Genomic DNA, 19,354 nt, shown 5'->3' on the forward strand with positions numbered 1-19,354 from the left:
AAACATTCTTATGCATAGAAAAAAGTATAGATGTTGATCCATCTAATAGATGGTTTTATTATGCATGCAATTAGTACTTAAAAACTTTGAGATCAGATCATGGTTCACTATATTATAATGAACATGGAGAAAAAATTTCAATGCTTACGTAAGTTTTTTCATATTTATATTTATTACATAATGTTCATATTGAGAATTTTGCTTATTTTAAGTTTTTTCTTGCAGAATTAAACTTAACATGGTTATAAAATATTTCACTAGGCAAATGAATCTTTTGCCATTTGGGAAACTAGTTGAAAAGCTCATTGATTCAACAATTCAGAAAATAACTTCAAAGGAGAAAGTTGACAAGTTTAATCGTTCAACACTTATCATTGAATTGCTTGATAAAGAAAAAGACACTTGAAATTGGATTGACTCAAAGAGGTATTACACAAGATAAACTAGATTATAAATTATTTGACTCTACCAACACAAGAGATAATGTAGCTACTCCCATAACTGGAAGAAATGAAGAAGCTACATCATCAATTCAATCAATTCAAGAATAAAAACAATCAATTTCCATATCTCTTCCACTAATTCCAAGGGTAGACCAACCAACCATTGCAATAGAATTAGAATATCCAAGCTCACTATTGGGAATTCAAATCCCACAAAATTTTTTCCCTAAAAAATCTTCTACAAAAAAAAGTACAACACTGTACCCTTTCTAAAGTCTTACTTGCAAAAAAATCAAGGTATGTCTTATTAAATTTCTATATATATAAACTTTTTAATAAAAAAAAATACTACTATTTTTAATTGCTTTATACAAAATGAGAAAGCTTGAAAAAAAGTCTGATACATAGTATCAAAATTTTTTTTGCAACTTGCTTTGTTTTTGCTACACTTCCTACAAAATAGTAAATAACTATTTTTACTCATCTTCTCTATATTAAATCATTGATTTAATTATATTATTGAATTTTTTTCTTTTACGTATAGATGTTGAATTTATTAGTCATTTTATTTACTTCAAATTATATCATTAGTTGCCACTTTTTTGAACGGGTGGATATAACTTTTTTAAATTCAAAGACAATATTGCTATACAAAAGGAAGTTACTATAAAGTGAACTTATATATATTCTGAAGCAATTCATTTTTTTGTAAACATTAAAAAATTTTATTTCTTTTATAGATATTTAACAGTGATGGAAAATAAACTAACTTTTGAAATTTAGTTTGCAATTATATCCCTATTATACAAAATAGAAAAACTCTTTTTTTGCATATATATGGCAACACAAAAAAAACATATATTATTGTCTTTCATTAAAGTTATGATTGTACAAACAAATGACTCTACTTTATCACATATTTAATATATATGTACTTATCATGACATCATCAATACATAAAATTCAATTATAGTATTGAATTATTCTATTAAATCATTATTAAACAAATGAAAATACCAACAAATAAAATGTATTAACAAATATCTACAACAACATAATTCAATTTAGATATATATTGTAAAACATTGATATGACAAAGTACATATTGCATTATTTAATTATAGCTACAATGACAAGCATTCTGACAATCCTAATACTAATATGTATATATTTATCAACTTTGTATAAAATACAATTACTCATTTAAACATTTGAATACCATATTATATGTAAATTGTTTACGATAATTAAATTTTCATTTGTAAAAAATATAAGTATTTAAATTTGTTTTAACCTTTACAAAACAAAACAGATGTTTAGTCTAAAAAAGAAAATTGCATTCCACATTCAAAACAAAAAGCATTTAAAGTAATTTTAACCTTTACAAAACAAAATAAACAAACTAAAATTCTATACATCACCAACCCACCCTTTAACAATTTAAAACCATTTCTAGCAAACCCATGCCTAAACTCACACACAAACTAAGCCCATTCATTGACTCAGCTTTGGTTAACCAATTAAGAAAAAGCCTACAAACTTTTAATACATTAAAAACTATGAAAGAATCCTTTGAACTTTTCAATTTCTCTTAAAAAAAAATAAAAACAAAAATCTCTCTGAAACTCTTGAAACATGGAATTGCTGACAAACAAGAATAAGATTTTTCAGCTTTCCCCAAACGAACGGACAAGCAAGAGTTCTTCAAAGTCATCATTCAAGGCTCTACCTCTAAAGATCATTTAGTAAGCTTTTAGTGAATTTAAAAATTCTTTCAAAAAAAGTTAATGCATGTATAAATTCTTATATTTAGATGTTATTCAAAATCTAAAAATGTAATTTCCAGAACATTTTAAAGATTTCTCACAATTTATTCTTTAAAAAAATTTACACAATAAAAATCAAACATGCAAATACAAAAACTATTAATTGCTAAACTTTATCTTCAAAACATGTTTAATGATTGAAAAATATATAGAGAATCTACGCATAAACACAGTTATGATATGAATAAAAATATGTAATTACATAGAAAAATAAGAGAATTTCAATAATTTTAACATATTTTCTTTTGGATACAAAATTTTTTAGAATTAGGTATCACAAACGGTGTGAAAAATTCATAAATCAGCAAAAATCTATAATTATTTGTTTTGAAAATTCTCTGCCAATAATAAAAATTAATTTCATTGTTTTACCTATCATTTAATACATGCATGTTCAATTTTAACTTATATATACATATGTTCACATACACTCTTTCTTTTTTTTAAGGATTGTTGTACTTTTCTCAATTAACATATAATAGAATATTAACTGTGTAAAACAACCTTGAATACCAATCTTCCACTTTGTTTAACAACAAAAGAAATATTTACGCAAAACTTTCTAATTGATGCTTTTCATTTATTTACTGAGAAAATAACAATTAATTATATTGTCTATTATATGAAAGCAAGAAACTACTTTTAATAAAATTCATAAATTTATTAATGGCTATCTGTTTTTAGTATAACATACTATTATGACCATCAAAAAATAAGTTGTAAACTTTTACTATACTTTCATTACTAATATGATAAAATTGAACAAAATTTTCAATGCATACTAAAAGCATTTGTTTACAGTTATATGACAGATGTTCAAATACCAAGAGTTATATATCGTTGAGGTTTACTGCCAAAGATCTTCAAAATGGATTTGGTACGAGTGAACAACAATTCTATCTTTGAAATGACTAGAGAAATTTCATGGTTACTCATAACATAAAATTCCGGGATTTTTTAATGTTCAAATATAACCATAATGTCACATTTGATGTTTACCCTTATGCCAAAAACACTACTTTAACAATAAATACTGTTCTCCAAAAAAGAAAAAGTAACAAATTATTTTCAAATGCTAAACTATGTTAAAAACAATAAATTAACTTGATATAGGTTTTTTCAACGAACGAACAAGCAAAAAGTCAGTAGCAACATCCTTCTAATGTTATTGAAATAAAAGATTCTAGTTCAGATACAGATTCAGAAAATGAGTTCTCTCTCTTTCAATGCATTATAAGCACAACAAATGTTCAAACACCATACATCTAGTACAAAAGAACTATATTTTATGCCACTTTAATTATATAACAGACTTTTGTCCACTTACTTAAAACAACATAGCTATGTTGTTAGCATTGATTTTATCATTTTGTTTAATTTGTTTATACACATTAGTTGTCATGGATATACTAATCGAATATACTTGTTTTATAAATAAAATGATGTTTAATACAATTAATTAAACAATCAATTTGTTGTCTTAAACTTGACAATATTACTATATTGATATTCATATTACACTAACTTTATTATCACTATATTCATATTCATATTACACCAAAACTCACATCAACTTCATTATTACTGTATTAATATTCATGTTTAAACAAAGTAACATTACTACCTTATTTTCACCTTAGTTTATAATTTGAATGACATTAATTGTTCTCATGATTAATATAATTTGTATTATTTATGTAGCATGTTCATGCAACATTTACTAAACAGTTTTTTTCAGCTCACTTAACAAATGTAACCCTTTTAATCCAAAAATAACAAACACATTTCTCTATTTAAAATACTAGCTCAAATATGAATCATTGAGGAAAAAAATGGCCTATTCATTATATTTGCAATGAAAAAAAAAATGTTTCTCAAGTGGTTGGTGACGTTTTGTAACCGACAATGGGCTCAACCTTAGAGATTAATGTGTGTATTAATGTGTGTAGACATCCTATTTTGTCCGAAGTTTAAAATTCATTGTATTTATCTGTTTAGTAAAATAAAAAAAATAAAAAAAACCCAATTGGCTAGAAGATTAACCAGTGATGAGGTTGAGTTGAACTACTATCTTCAAATGATAATTCAATTTGAATGGAAAAGATTTTTTTTTTTTTTAGTTTCAATCTGGTGAAAAGATAAACATGATTTGAAGATTTTAATCACAGGTGAAACTTTATTCAAGTGTGGGAACTATATTATAAAAAGATAGGCAGTACACACAAAGAATGATACGGCAGTATTGAGAGCAAAATAGAGAATCACACAGATACACACTTCAATTCAGAGGAGTAGAAACACAGTAGCAAGAAACAGAGCAGAAGCGAGCAAGATTCAACAACTAGAGACCAAGTCCTAAGTTTGCCAACATCCTTAAACTAGCACGAGTTTGCCTTCATTCCCATTGCTAACCCAACATCTCCGGCACTTACAGAGTATATACATTCATCAATATAAAAAACCTAGAAGTAGCAAAACCAAAAGAACCCAGCTTTAACCAAATCTCATAATAGAACCATCACAATTTGGCAATCGAAAGTGGCAACATAATCTAAAATTCGAAACTCATATTCACCTAGTACAACTCACACCTATCATAAATTCAACCAAATAGCCATTGCCTGAAGCCATGAACCCTACAAATAAAAAATAAATTTAGTCCCTAAGAAACAAATAACAATCTCATCATCTCTAAATCGCTGTCTACGCTGTTGCCGAAACTGCGCTGCAACCAAATCCTTACTCCACGAAAAACCTATATACAGCTAACACAAATCCAAGGAAAAAATGAAACAAAATCAGAAACAAGGAATCAATCAAAGAGCAAGAAAAGAGAAAAAAATTGGAGCACCTTCAACCACAGTAATGTAAGCGGTTCACGGCAGCTATTGAGTTTTAGAAGATCTGGAATGGTGGAAGTGTGGAGATTAGTGAGGAAAATAATATACTGAAAAGCCAGAGTGATCAGATGATGTAAAAGAACGGAAACAGTAGAGGAAGATCGTAGTTTTTCGCTTCAGATCTGGAGTGATTAAGGACGATTTTCAAGAAAGCAACTTCAGATTTAAGACTAGGAGGCTAAGAGGAAGTGACGATGAAATTTTGGGCTTTAACGATGGTCGACTGGCAGCAGAGCTCCACGGTTGACAGCGGAGTAAAGATCTGCAGTGACGATCGGTGATCAAAATCTGAAAATTCTAGAAAAAAGAGAGAAGCAGAGGAAAAATTAGAGAGAGAATGTAAAGAAACATTTTGAAAAAGAAAAAAAGAAACAGATTTAGGCACTATATAGATTGCATTAAACGGCGTTGTTTTACAAAATTTAACTCAAGAAGAATCTGCGCGTTTTTGCATTGACCTGACCTAACCCGCAACGCAACTGGGACCTACGACTCGTCGTTTTTGTACTGTAGTTGAGCCGAGCCAAGAACCTCTCCAGGTCCAGCTAATTTTGTGTCTGCAGCTGAGTCGTAGTACCAATCAAGCTGAGTCGCCATTTGTTTTTGGTATTTTCTTTTCTTATTTATTTATTTATTTTATTTACTTATTTTTAGTTTATTTTGAAATATTTTTGCATAATTAAATTTTAAAAAAATTTAGAGGAACCTATTTAGAAGAAACAAGTTAAAAAAAAAAGTATAAAATAAAAACTCTAATAAAATTTTGAGAATGAATAATAATTATCTAATAATAAAATTTTAAAAAATTATAATTAGTTCATTTCTAAGAAATTTCAAGCTAAGAAATTTTTTTTTTAAAATTTGACCTAAGTAGAAAAAAATTTTAGATAAACTTTCAATAATAATAATTAATTTTTTTAATTTTTTAAAACTAATAAAAGAAACTTTATTTTTCCCAAATTAAAAATTGAAAATTAAAAAAACCTAAAAATTAAAAAAAAAATTAAAAATATAACTTAATATATTTTCTTTTTTAAAAGGGATGAATAAAAGAGACTAAATTTTTTTAGTTTAGTTTATTTTTTTATTTAATTATTTTTATCATCTATTTATTTTTAAAATGTTTGACATGTTTAAATTTTTAGGAAAATTTAAAAATTTTATAAAATAATTATAAAATAATAATAAAAAAGTACACAAACAAGTTTAATAAAAATTTGAGAATTAATTAAAAATTACACAATGATGAAATTCTTATAAATTTCAAATGATAAATTTTTTAAGAAATCTCTATGAGAGAATTTTTTTTTTCTAAATTTGACACAAACGATGGATTAATTTAGATGAAAATTTTAATAAAAGTAATTATATTATTTCCTAAATACAAAAATTATAAATTAAAAAATTAAAAGTTTAACTTAATATTTTTTTTAAAAAGTGATGAATAAATAGAGATCAAATTTTATAAAAAATATTTTTAAATTAGACCCAACTGGTGAAAAATTTAAAAATGAAACTTGTAAATTAAAAAGTAAATTCCAAGGATGAAATTCTTAGTAATCGCAAATGAATAATAATTTACGAGATTTTTAGGTGAAAAAATATTTCTAATTTTGATCAAAATAATGGAAGAATTAGTTATATTTTTTACAAAGAAAAATTTAACAAAAAAGAAATGATTAAGTTTTTTCGACAACAAAACTTATTTAAGAAAACAAATGATATTCTTGAATATTCTTGAAATAAGGAAGCAATTTTCAGAATTCTGTTAGATTGATGGAGAATCTTAAAAGTTATTTTTAATATTAAATTTAAGACTATTAGAACTATAAATCTTTAGAATAATTTAAAATTAAATGATACCGTCCTTTAGATAAGCATTATAGGGGTACTATACCCTTCCCTACATGTAACTAAACTCTCGAATTTAGTTCTGTTCAGAATGTTAGAACCTGTTATTTAGGGACCTTTAGTCAAGTTTAAGAGCTTTTTAAATGGATTGATTCATTTAGGTGACCAATCATACCTTAATAAAAAGATTGGTGATGACTTCTCTTGTTGTATCTAGCTATAGGTCTACAGATTTATACGTTATGATTATGTGTTTTTTCACATAACTACACCAAACAAATTTGATGTTTTCATCTATCGTACTGTATAAGTAGACAACTATATCAATGTTATCAATGCCATTTTGTCAAACTACTAATATATGTATTTTGCTAAAATATATTTTAATGTTAATCCCTGTATGCATAACATCTTTTGTCTTCCTTTTGTCAAATAGCTGTTGTTGTCCTTATTTTGTTAAAAGACATTGTACTTATCATTTCTCTATATATAGATTACTTTTAGAGCTTTAACTATGTTATTAATTATTGTTATAATTTTTTAACTTTCGACTAAACCAATATTCATTTACTTCTTCCAAAATAAGAAAACCAATAATACTATTGAAAACATAGCAGATTGATCATATTGTATAAAGATTATTTATCCAGTACTTTATCTTTTAGGCATATACTAATTGAAACTTGAAATATTACCTGTTATTATTGTTTTCACCTTCAACATCAATCATGGTTGACACCAACATAAAATTTTTGCAAAACACCCATGTTAAACATTGTTTCATACCTTGAATTCCCTCTACTAAACTCTTCAAATTGTTACATTATTAGACACAAAACTAAAACTTTTCTAAAACACTCATTCTAACTATTGTTTTCAACTTCAATTCACTTTGTTAAAGTTATCAAGATACAACATCATTCCACATAAACTAACGTTTTTTAGTTCATTGCTCTTTTTCAATATAACAATCCTTGCTTTATCCTTAAAATAACCATATCTTTGACTTAAAAAATAATTTTGTTTTAGCATATACTTTTTGATAATTTTTGTTCAAATTTATGAAACATTTCACATCAACTTTCTGTATCTTTTCAACACATTTTTAATCTTAGAAATTCTAAATGTATAAATTTTATTTTGATCTTATGTACAAAAAATTGTTAACATTTTTAACTCTGCACACTCTTAAGTCCTAACTAATATCTTTCACTTAACTTTAAAACTATAAAATTAAAAAAAATCTAAATCAACAAAATTTCCCATAAATCTAACTGCATACATCATTCCATATATCCATAATTCTAAATATAAAATATAATATTAAAAAAGTTTAAAATAATAAAATTTCAAAATACCAAGAATACACATTTTAATCATCATTTAAATTCTATATAAGAAAACTTAACAAAAATTTTTACAAACTTCTTAAAACCCATATCCAATCAATCTTTCAAACCTAAAATTAGACTTGCAAAATAAAAACTATACTTACAAATCCAAAACTATAATTCTAAACACCAGTATACCTACAAACCCAAACTTATACCTACAAACCCAAAATCAAATTATAATAAATGCAAACCCAAACCTCTACTAAAAATTACCATCATTTGATTATTCAGCAAACACAAAATATCATCACTTTTAACCCAAAAAGAACAATAATTTCAAAGTCCTATTTTAAACTTTCCCAACACCCTATTAAAACTCTTTCAAAATCAAAACGCCAAACCTAATTTCTATCAAACACCCATTATACACAGAAGAAAAAATGGCTGACAACAACTATTCTGAGAGTCAAAACAGCGCAATCCTGGATAAAGCTCCCTGATTCACCATCGTTTTAAAACATCAAGATATCATTGAAGATCTTATGATGAAAATCTTTCAAACCCAACTTGATTTCTTTTTTATTCATCTAATTCCTTCAAAATATATGCACAATTTCTACATGATAAACATAGCAGTAATTTATGTATGGTTTTTTTGTTTTTCCTCTTTCATATTCCATATAACTAAAACTTTAATCAACTAAAGTTAGGGTTTTTTCTTATTTTTGTATCTAAAAAAAAATTCTCATATACAATGTTACTTGGATCTGTTCAGATCTACTCATATTTGTTTAAAATTTTTACAGCACGGTTCAAGTTTTAACCTATAAAACTTTATTTTCTATCTTTAAAATATGTGCAATTTAACATTTATTTAATTTGTTTTATCTCTTCTTACTATGTTTTCATTCATCTAAAACTATGATTTTTCTAACTTTACTATCTAGATTGCATTTAAGCTCAAAAAAATTAACTTTTATTAAGGTTATTCTATCTCTTCTTTGTATAGAATTCAATCATATTATATAAATTATATACTATTTTCAATTATGTTATTAAACAATCAAAATAAAGATAAAAAAAATTGACTGCTTAGGTAAACTATATCTCATAAAGAATGCTAACCCTAAATAATTCTAAATGATATTAATTATTGACAAAATATAATTTAAATGAATAACTATTAGAATAAAAATAGCAAGTTTTTGTGATAAATGGTTTTTGTATTTTAACAAAAAACTTATAAACCCTAAATTCAAATTCATTTTTTGTTGTTTTCTTATTACTATTTTAACTTGCTAATGGTTTGGTTGTCTTTATTACAAATGTTTCTATGATTTTCCAATTGAATTAATAATTTTTTTCATTTTGTTTATGTAATGAGATGTTTGGCATAAAAAAAAAAAATTCAATATCTTCTAATGTTATCTGTCTTGATTTTCACTGTTGTTTACTTCTTGCTATTGCTTTTACTGCCACCACTAGATGAATATTCATAATTTATCACATCTACACAGAATTATTTCCCATATATTTCTATATTTTCATGTATTTCACTTTGTCTAAATTGTAAATGTAATAAAAGTATTTAGAATTATCATTGTAAATAGTTTTAATCATTTGATTCAATTTTGTTTTATCTATTTTTACTTTATTATAATAAACACATCTTTAACACAATCATAAACTAACTATCTATATTATGCTTTATTATTACAAGTACTTTCAGAAAGTTTTGCTCAATAGCAGCTATTTCAACTCCAACACCTATGCAAACTAACAATTTTCTCCTAAATTCATTAAAAATGGAATTGAAAAAAACTAACAGTAGACTATGCTTACAAAATGGGTGGAAGAAATTTGTTAAAGCACATAATTTTAAAAACAGTAACATTTTAACTTTCAAATACAATTACAATATGAATTTTAAAGCTTTTCCACCTGTTGAATCAACTGACTTGCAAGAAGTATAAGGTGATATCTTCATTTAACACTTATTACATTTATTTCTTATATACTTAAATTATGTTTATTATTTTTTCTACTGTTTCAATTAAAGAAAATAAAAAAGCCTAAACAAATTTTACTTTTGATTGTGATACAAAAAATGAAGATGATGCTTATTGTGATGATCCTGTATTTCACTATTTGATAACCAACATACACATTAGAATAAATCCTACTATGGTAAAGAATTACTTACACACTACTACCATGAATTACTATATCATTTTGCTAATAAATAAAATTGAATAAACAATGCATTCAAATTACCTATTAACAATTTTTTATCATGTTATATATGCACAATATTACTGCTTCTTTCCATAAGTACTTTATAGATCAACATACTTTAATTACCCTACTGATTTATGAAGAGAACAAGTCCTAGAGTATCCATTCAATGCTTAAAATAAATCATTTACAGAATGATGAAGCAAATTCGTCACTGATAATTACTTGAAAGTTGGTGATTATGCCTCTTTAGCATGATTAGAACCAACACTTTTAAAGTCATCATCTATCCTAATTATGAATAATCTTTTTTATTATTGTATTGTATGTGAACAATCTTTTTCATTACTATGCATTAGACTATAAACTTTAATTTAGTTCTTATCTTATGTTCAGAACTTAAACAATATCTTCTTTATAATTAAACTATAAATTATACTATTAGCATTTTGTTAATTTTAATCAAGCCCGCAATATAGGGTGGGCATCCAATCTAGTATATAATTAAATTCAACATATGAAAAAACAAGGATTAGGGTTAATTCACTTCAGGAAAATTTATAATTTATAATATTTGTCTTTCTTCAATGCAATTAGCTTATTTATATAGATCCCTAAAACCAAATGTAATTAATCCTATTTTTTTTCTTATCTTGAAAATTGATGCTGCATCTCTATTTTATACTACTCCCTCCCATTTTGTATCTTTATATATATTTGATTTTATCAAAAAAATTCAACTAATTGAATCATTATTTTTAAAATTATATTAAATTAAAATTTTATAAAATATATTTTTAAAATTTTGAAATTCAAATTTTACAAATTTTATTTTTAATTTTATAACTTTATTAAAAATAATGATCAATATTTTGTTTTTTTGATTCAAAAATATCAATAAAAAATAAATGTAAAAGGATAATAAGGATATATATATTTTTTACTTAGGAATATTTTCATTCTCCGTTTTTTATTTTGTGCCATTTGAACATTGCTATTTAAGCACAAGTCATTTGTCATGTCAGTTTCATTAGACATTCATTAATCTATAATATTTATGAATTTAATTAATTGTGAATGTATATAGTTCATATCATTTAAAATTCAAGTCTAAATTCATATTTATTACATTTCAATATTCATGAATTTTATCATTCATAAATTTATAATATCAATAAGCCTAATTAATTATGAATAAATATATTTTGTATTCATGAACTTAGACGTTCAAGAATTTATAATATTCATAAACTTAATTAATTATGAATAAATGTATTTCGTGTTTTGTGTCATTTAAATTATGAGTCTAAATTCATATTTACTATTTATTAGTTACTAATCAAATTCAAATGAATTTAATCATTTATGAATCTATGATATTTATAAATCCAATTAATTGTAAATAAATGTATTTATTGTTTAATATAATTTAAGTTTAACATATTTATTAAATAATATAAATACACATAATCATCGCATTAATTTTTTTATCACATACAGAGCAAGGAAAGAACTTACGATCAATTTAGCTTGGAATGAAAGGTACTATAATCCACATTTTGTTCTTGAACACACAATCTACAAACGAAAAATATAATACAAACTTTTTTAGATGTAACCTAACTTTACGAATACTAATTTTTCTTCTTTGAATTGCAGTTTGACAAATATGAAAGATTAAATATGTGTAACCATAATCTATCTTACAATAGCAGGCTTGGATATCAAACTAACTAAAAGGATTTTTTTATAACAAACTTCAGTTTAATTATTGAAGGCAGTACTATTTATACTACCATTTTTTATTGAACTATATAATTACATAAATTTTTTTGGTTATAATACTTATTTGAACATAATATTTATAATATAAATTTATAAATTATAAATAGTATTTTTTATGCATGTTTAATAGGACTAATAAATGATATGAAAAACTTGCAGCACTAATAAATATACATATATATATATATATAGAGAGAGAGAGAGAGAGAGAGAAATATTTACTTATATTAATATAAAAACTATATTTTTTATTTTTAAATCAAAATTATTAAATGTAAGTATTTTGAATTTAATTTTAATTCAATAATAAAAAATATAACTCTTACAGTAATATAAGTGATTTATATATATATATTTATATATTTATATATATACAAAGACAAATCAGCGAGCCGCCCAAGATAATAATTAATGTTTTATAAGCTTGACTCCATTATTTATTTTCGAAACTCTCAATAATAAAAGTCTTCAACTTGGTTACTAAAAAAAACAAAACAAAACAGTCTTCAACTTGGAAACATGCACGTGAAACATAACCTTTTTATTCTAAAAAGAAAAGTCTTTTAGGCCAAATTATATTAATTGTGTGCTTGTCAGTTTACAATATTTCTAAAAGAAAAAGGAGAAAAATAGAAACGTATACTAAAGAAACACTGACATGCAACAAAATTGCCTTGTCTTGCCTTGTCAGTTAGAATATTTCCAAAAAAAAAAAGAGGAAAAATACAAGCATGCACATGTAATGTATGTTTATAACGCTGTGTAGTGATTTTCATGGCAGCAGTGGGCCAGCGGAAATGATACATACAGGTGATAAAGCCATAAACCTAACCCCTCCCCCACCCCCCCTCTTTTCAACTGTTTTAACTTGGTAAACTAAAAGTAAAACCAATCATTTTCAACTCACTGTACAAATATGCACTTTCCCTTTTCCAAGTTAATTTCCAATCGTCGGTGCTTTATTTTCCACCAAATAAACTGACTTTCTTTCTTCCAATTTATAAATTGTTTCATTTTAATTTTTACATCCAAATTTGATCATATATATCCAAACTTTTTTTCCTTTTTCAACTTTCTAATTTTCCTTTAGAAAATGAAACTTTGTATTAACCCCAAAGATAGAAAATTTCCCATTATTTCTTTCAAGTTTATATTTTAGATATGCACAAATCCATCGATTTTCAATTACAAGCACGAATTTTACTGATTGAATGGCTATGAAATAAGATATACGTAATCCATTTCATCCATATCTGCAACCTTGAAAACAATTGTTCGGGGCAGCTGTTAAATATATATTAAAGGAAAGCATTCAATCAACCCATCAAAAAAGCTTCTTCTTGGATTCAAGTTTATGCTAGCTTTTACATTCGCATAAATTAGTTGAATCAAGATTTCATAACAGGAAAATGTTAACGACCGGAGCAACGGTTCTTCCTTGTAAAGTTAAGTGCCTTCATGAGGAGTCCTTGTGCAGATTTCAACCGGCTGCCATACTCAAAACTGGCCTTTTTTTGGCCAATATCTCAAAGAAAAAGAATGAGCAGCTTTTTCAGAGAAATCAAACCTGTTTGCCATCACTGATCAGCGCTGGCGGCCTTGGGTTGCAGACTAATAGAAATAGGAAGCTGTAATCTTATGTTTACTTCCCAAAAATTTTTCTTCTTCTTTTTGAACTCTGAATCTCCATAGATATATGTTAGCTATATATTTTGCTGTTTTTTCCTAATAGATAATGAATGAATGCTGCAGGAACAATATGGTCGTCTGCTGCAGGTTGGAATCAAGACCTCCACCATTTCCGTTTAATTTTTTTCCTGGTTCCAACAACTGGTTAGTCAAATATAGAAATCTATTGGATCAGTAACACTATATGTTTCTGTTATTACATTAGTATTGCAAAGTTGCAATAATCAAGGTGTTCACAATTATATTATCTGTAGGCAACCCTGGGTTCTGGGAACGGTACTATCAGTAATCCTACCCTTTACGACGAGCAAATGGGGGCCTTTATTAAAACTGAAAAGTGAGGATCATCATCATAATCTTCTTCTTCTTCAGCTGCTTCTTCTTCTTAAAGTAATTAGGCATTTGATTAATATATATATCTTTTTTGGGTGCAAATATTCTATATATGTAGATCAGGCTGACAACATTCTAGAGGTAGCTGAACAAATTTCGGATGTAGTAGAAGAAGTGGCAGAGAAAGTGGAGAAGATAGCAGATGAGGTTGGTGATCAGCTGCCGGATGGTGGAAAACTCCAAGCTACTCTTGAAGTGGTTGAAGATTTAGCCGAAGAAACAGCTAAGAACGCACGACTTGCCGGCGATCTCATTGACAAGGTCAGTTTTTTACCAAATTAAAAATCTTTCCTTTCCATACAAAAATTAACCTGGCTAAGCTGTAGGATAGTGAAAATAGATCTTCTATTAAGCAACAAAACTAACTTACTAGTATAGTAACATGCAAAAGATAAGAATGAAATCCAAGTAGATCAGATGATCATTCCTAGCCAATTAATAAATTAATTTAACTTGATCCATGTTCACAAATTCAACTTGCAATTTTAAAAATTAATTAGGTTAGCATATAATATTTTGGCATGACATCATTCCTTAGATCATAAAAAATATATATATCTTGAGATGAAGGATGTGTACATATATTTTAATTTTTTGTCTTAAATGGTTTATTACAGTACCAGAGGATTGATGTTTACATATATTTTCATCTAAATGCAGGTGCAAGAAATGGAAGACAAGCTGGAGTCGTTCATGGAATCAGTCGACGCTAAAAGCAATGAGAAACCCAATAAAACTTAGGATAGAGATGATGTTTATGGGTCAAATCAAATTGGATCAAGCTCCATTAGCATGTTTAAAAACTTGTTTAAGGCTTATCCATAAAAATTTATTTGAATTCTGTTATAATTTAAAATATTATTAAAAAATTAAAAATATATTTCTATGTTGATATTTAGTTGAAATTGACTCAAAATTCCCAAAATATGAAAATCCAACCAACAAAAAAATTAAACCAACGTAACTATCAAAACAAAATGGCAAAAAAATTTAATTGGAATTTACTAACTCTTGATAATTAAAAAGAAAAAAGTCAATAAGGCTAGGGCTGAGCAATTGTCGGTTTCAACCAACAAAACTAATCAAAACCAATGTTATTTGTTTAATTGGGAAGGATTCATCAGTTTTAATGGGTATTTCGATTAGGGCTTCGGTTTAGACGATTTATATGGTCAGTTCTCGATATTAGTTTTAAAGACCTGAATTGTCTGAAAAAATCGATCTTTTTTACCTTTAACATTTTTACTTTTTATCTTATTTTATCAAATTAATAAAACTAAAATGAAACAACCCTAGCCATTCTCTGTAAGTCTTCAACAATTCAAGACATTTCTTCAGTCCTCACACCCTTGGTTGTTGACCCCCTCATTCAGCCCCTCTTTGGTTTTTTGCCAAATACCAATGTGCCTCTCATCAGTTGGCTCTCGACCTTTCAAGCTCAAGCTTTCCTCACACTCTATCTCTTAGTCTCTCCAATGCTTCATCCCATACTTCACTTGCCCTTGGTGCACCCCATCTCCTTAAGTCTGGCATGATGATCGACAGCTCCACTGTTCCACCAAACCTTAAAGACTTAAAAATTTATCAAAGGTCTATTGCTTTTGCCTTTATGTTTCTTGTGAACGACAGAATAAGTGTTATAACGGTTTTGGGACCATTGGATAAAAAAATTTTTAATCAAGTAAAACAAGAGGAGTAGCCACCTAAAAGTTTATCTTTTAATAAAGCAGTAAAACGAGTTTAAAGTTTATCAAAAAGATAATTTTGGTCTATGAAAAAAAATTAGGTTTGGGAGTCAATTATGCATGAGAAAGAATTAGCATCCCCACGATGCCTATGAAAATTGATACCAATTAATCATGCCTTATCTTTGGGGTTGGATAAAATTGTTTTAATTTAAAATTTAATAATAATTCTTTTTTAAAAAAAAATCAATTTTATTATAAGAATTTGTTTAAGAATATTTTGAAAATCTTTAATTTAAAGATTTACAAAAAAATTCTCCAACATCTAGGCAAAACTTTAAAGATAAAAACTTTAAAGATAATTTTTTTTACCTAAGATTCTCCACGACATTCCTTAAAAATGAAAATAACATTATTTGCAGATGATAACGGTTGGTTTCTCTGTATTATCTAGGTAAAGTATCAAAAATTATTTCTCTTATAATGCTATTTTAGTTTTATTTCAAAATCATACTTTCGAGTAAAATTTTTCATAGCATTTTATGCAAAAAAATCGATAATGCTACAATTAACCTAAAAATAATAGTAACAATTAAAAAGGAACATATGGGATAAATGCAAATTATAATAAAAAAATAAATATATGCAAATAAATGTCATGCAAGATAATGAAATGCCATTTTATGATTGGATCCTTAAATATAAAGAGATCACCCGAACTCTCCAACATCTAGATAGAGTTTAAGTGCGACTATTTATATTTAAGATCCCATTTTTAGTGATATTTCTTAACTCTTTCGTTTAATCTTATTATTATTTTTAGGTTAAGGGATTATACGAAAAAAAAAAATTTATCAAATAAATTTTCCTAAATATCCCATTCTTGAGGCAGCATTCAGGAATAGCTTACTTTATGAGAGACTTTTATTCAAATCTTTTAAATTTTAGGATGGTTTTGGAGTATGAGCTTAGGTCATGATTTTTTTAAATCTCATTTTGGGGTTTAGGGGTTTGGAGTTTTAGGATTTTGAGGTTTTAGGTTTTAGGGTTTCAAGATTTTAAGGTTTTGAATGTTTATGGTTTTGAAGTTTCAAGGTTTTGAGATTTATCATTTTGAGTTTTTAAGGTTTTGAAATTTTTTTCTTATAAGAAAAATGGGAATTATTAATAACCTGAATTTTTTTAATTATCTCTAACATTTAGGTAAATTTTCAAAGCAAGTTTGATTTTCGTAATTTTTTATTAGTGCCAAGCTCTAACTTGAGAGTATTTCTATAAATACATAATAGAAGGACGGTTAGAGACAAAAGTAAGGGGTGTTCCTTGGGTTTGTACTTTAACGTACAAGTTAATAAAGATCAAGTCAGGAAGAAAGTAAAAAAGTAAAAAGGAGAAAGAAAGAGATAAATAAGATAAACCTGACTTCATGGTGCCTAAGTCTTTATATTTATAAGTAAGCTGAAAGAGAAAAAAAAAAGGGACCTGAGTCTTTATAGTGCCTGAATCTTCATATTTATAGGTAAGCTGAAGGAGACAAAAAAAAAGACAATTAAAATAGGGTTGAGTTAAGGTAGCATTGACCATAGTAGATCGATATGACATGTCACGTCGGCATAAATGACCAAAATACCCCTGGTTATCTGCTGAAGGTAAAAAAAAATTATTATACCCTTTTGACCATTATGTGCCCTTAATATTATATCCCTCATCAAGTGGTCTGATTATCAGATCGTCAAATTTATTATCGACATCCCGGTGTGGGGCAAATTGGTTACATAATTTGTCAAAGGTTAACGTTGTAAGAGGAGGTCAGTTTTGAATGATGACTAGCTTTGAGCTATGATCTGATTTGGTGGTTATCCGATCTCATGCTTATGTTTTAGAATAAAAGTATAATCAATTTAAAGGTTATTGAGGTGATAATTGTCTTGGGTGATTCAAGATTATTGCTAGAATTCATTTAACCATGGTGACACTTGTATTTTCTTTTGAAAATTTAGACTTAAGCCTTTCTTTTGAACCCTAAAAATGAATTAGGCTCTTAGTTTATCCCTGATAATTGTTTGGTTCGATTGGTCTAATCTGGAGTTCGTCCAATTAGGTCGATCTGATAGCATTAAATAAAAAAAGAAACAGTTTTAGTAGGAAAATTTAAAGTTAAAAGACGATAAGATGTCTACGTATTTATGGATCAACGTGTAGTGCAGATCATGCCATCTCTTTAGCCTGTAGCATGTCTATATAAAGAGGCTGATAAGGCTTCAACTTTCTAACTTTTACTTTCTTTTACTTTCAATCTGACCTAAAATTTTTTATCTCAATAACTTTTTTGCCTTTAAAGTTTTTTCTACACCTACTTCGGTATGTATTTCTAACCACATCTTCTAGTATGAGTTTTAAAGGGGCTGAGAGCTATAAGGTAGAGCTGAAAGGGGTCAGTAAGAGCAGCAGGATGACAACCCGATCCCTCTTATTATTGAAGGCCATAACTATACAAAGATAATCTACTGGTTTAATCCAATGTTTGAAGAAGGACAATAACGTAATAAAAAGAATGCTTAAACAAAAAATGAACGATTTTTTAGCACTAAAGAGTTATGTGCTCAGATCAACTTCAAACTTCAAAATCCACTTACTTTCCCTATCTTTCAGGTTGGTCCGTCTTCTATGGTCAATTTTTTTTTCTTTGGTTATTTTTTTTTTTTTGGGTTCAATCTCTTTCACCTCTTGCCACTTCTACTCTTCCTTCTCAATTAGTTTTTTTTAACATCTTATTTTCTTTTGAAGGGTTTTCATTTTATCCTTTTTTTTTTTGGATCGAGCTGCTTTCATCCACTATTCTTTCATGAGATCTATCTCTCACCTAAGAGTCAGATTCTTATAATGAAGGGAGTTCCAATGAGAAACAAGAGAAAATGAGCACCTTAATAAAAAAAAATGACAATGAGGGGAAAAGTATTATAAAGTAGGATGAACTTGTCGAGGTCCCTATATATACTCTATGTGACCTCAATACGATCCCTAAAGACATGATGAATGAGTTAAAAGATAGAGCAAATCCAAAAAATTGTCCTAACATATGCTTAACTCATCACGTTTGAGCTTTAGCTACCACTTTCCTTTTTTTCAAAAAAGAGTATGATATAATAATACCAAACTCTTCAGACTAGGTCACTGATAGACTAGGGCCACATCTGCTCTACGTATATTGGG

General features: G+C 26.9%; 1 protein-coding gene and 1 long non-coding RNA gene across 2 annotated transcripts; one reads left to right on the forward strand and one right to left on the reverse strand.

Annotated features, from left to right (window-relative positions):
* Positions 1-4,511: 4,511 nt before the first annotated feature.
* On the reverse strand, positions 4,512-5,723 carry LOC149513064 (uncharacterized). The gene is made up of 2 exons (XR_016330863.1): positions 5,121-5,723; positions 4,512-5,034 (listed from the first exon to the last, which is right to left on the reverse strand). It is a non-coding gene; the product is annotated as an uncharacterized LOC149513064 (long non-coding RNA).
* A 7,938-nt stretch (positions 5,724-13,661) lies between these two features.
* On the forward strand, positions 13,662-15,294 carry LOC111314932 (uncharacterized). Its single transcript, XM_022916552.2, has 5 exons — positions 13,662-14,004; positions 14,127-14,207; positions 14,318-14,400; positions 14,515-14,717; positions 15,117-15,294. The coding sequence occupies exons 1-5, from the start codon at positions 13,784-13,786 to the stop codon at positions 15,195-15,197; spliced, it is 669 nt and encodes a 222-aa protein (XP_022772287.1). The 5' UTR covers positions 13,662-13,783; the 3' UTR covers positions 15,198-15,294.
* The last annotated feature ends 4,060 nt before the right edge of the window (positions 15,295-19,354 follow it).

Source organism: Durio zibethinus, chromosome 20, assembly GCF_047325235.1.
Source record: "Durio zibethinus cultivar Kanyao isolate XHJ-2024 chromosome 20, ASM4732523v1, whole genome shotgun sequence".
Lineage (NCBI taxonomy): Eukaryota > Viridiplantae > Streptophyta > Magnoliopsida > Malvales > Malvaceae > Durio > Durio zibethinus.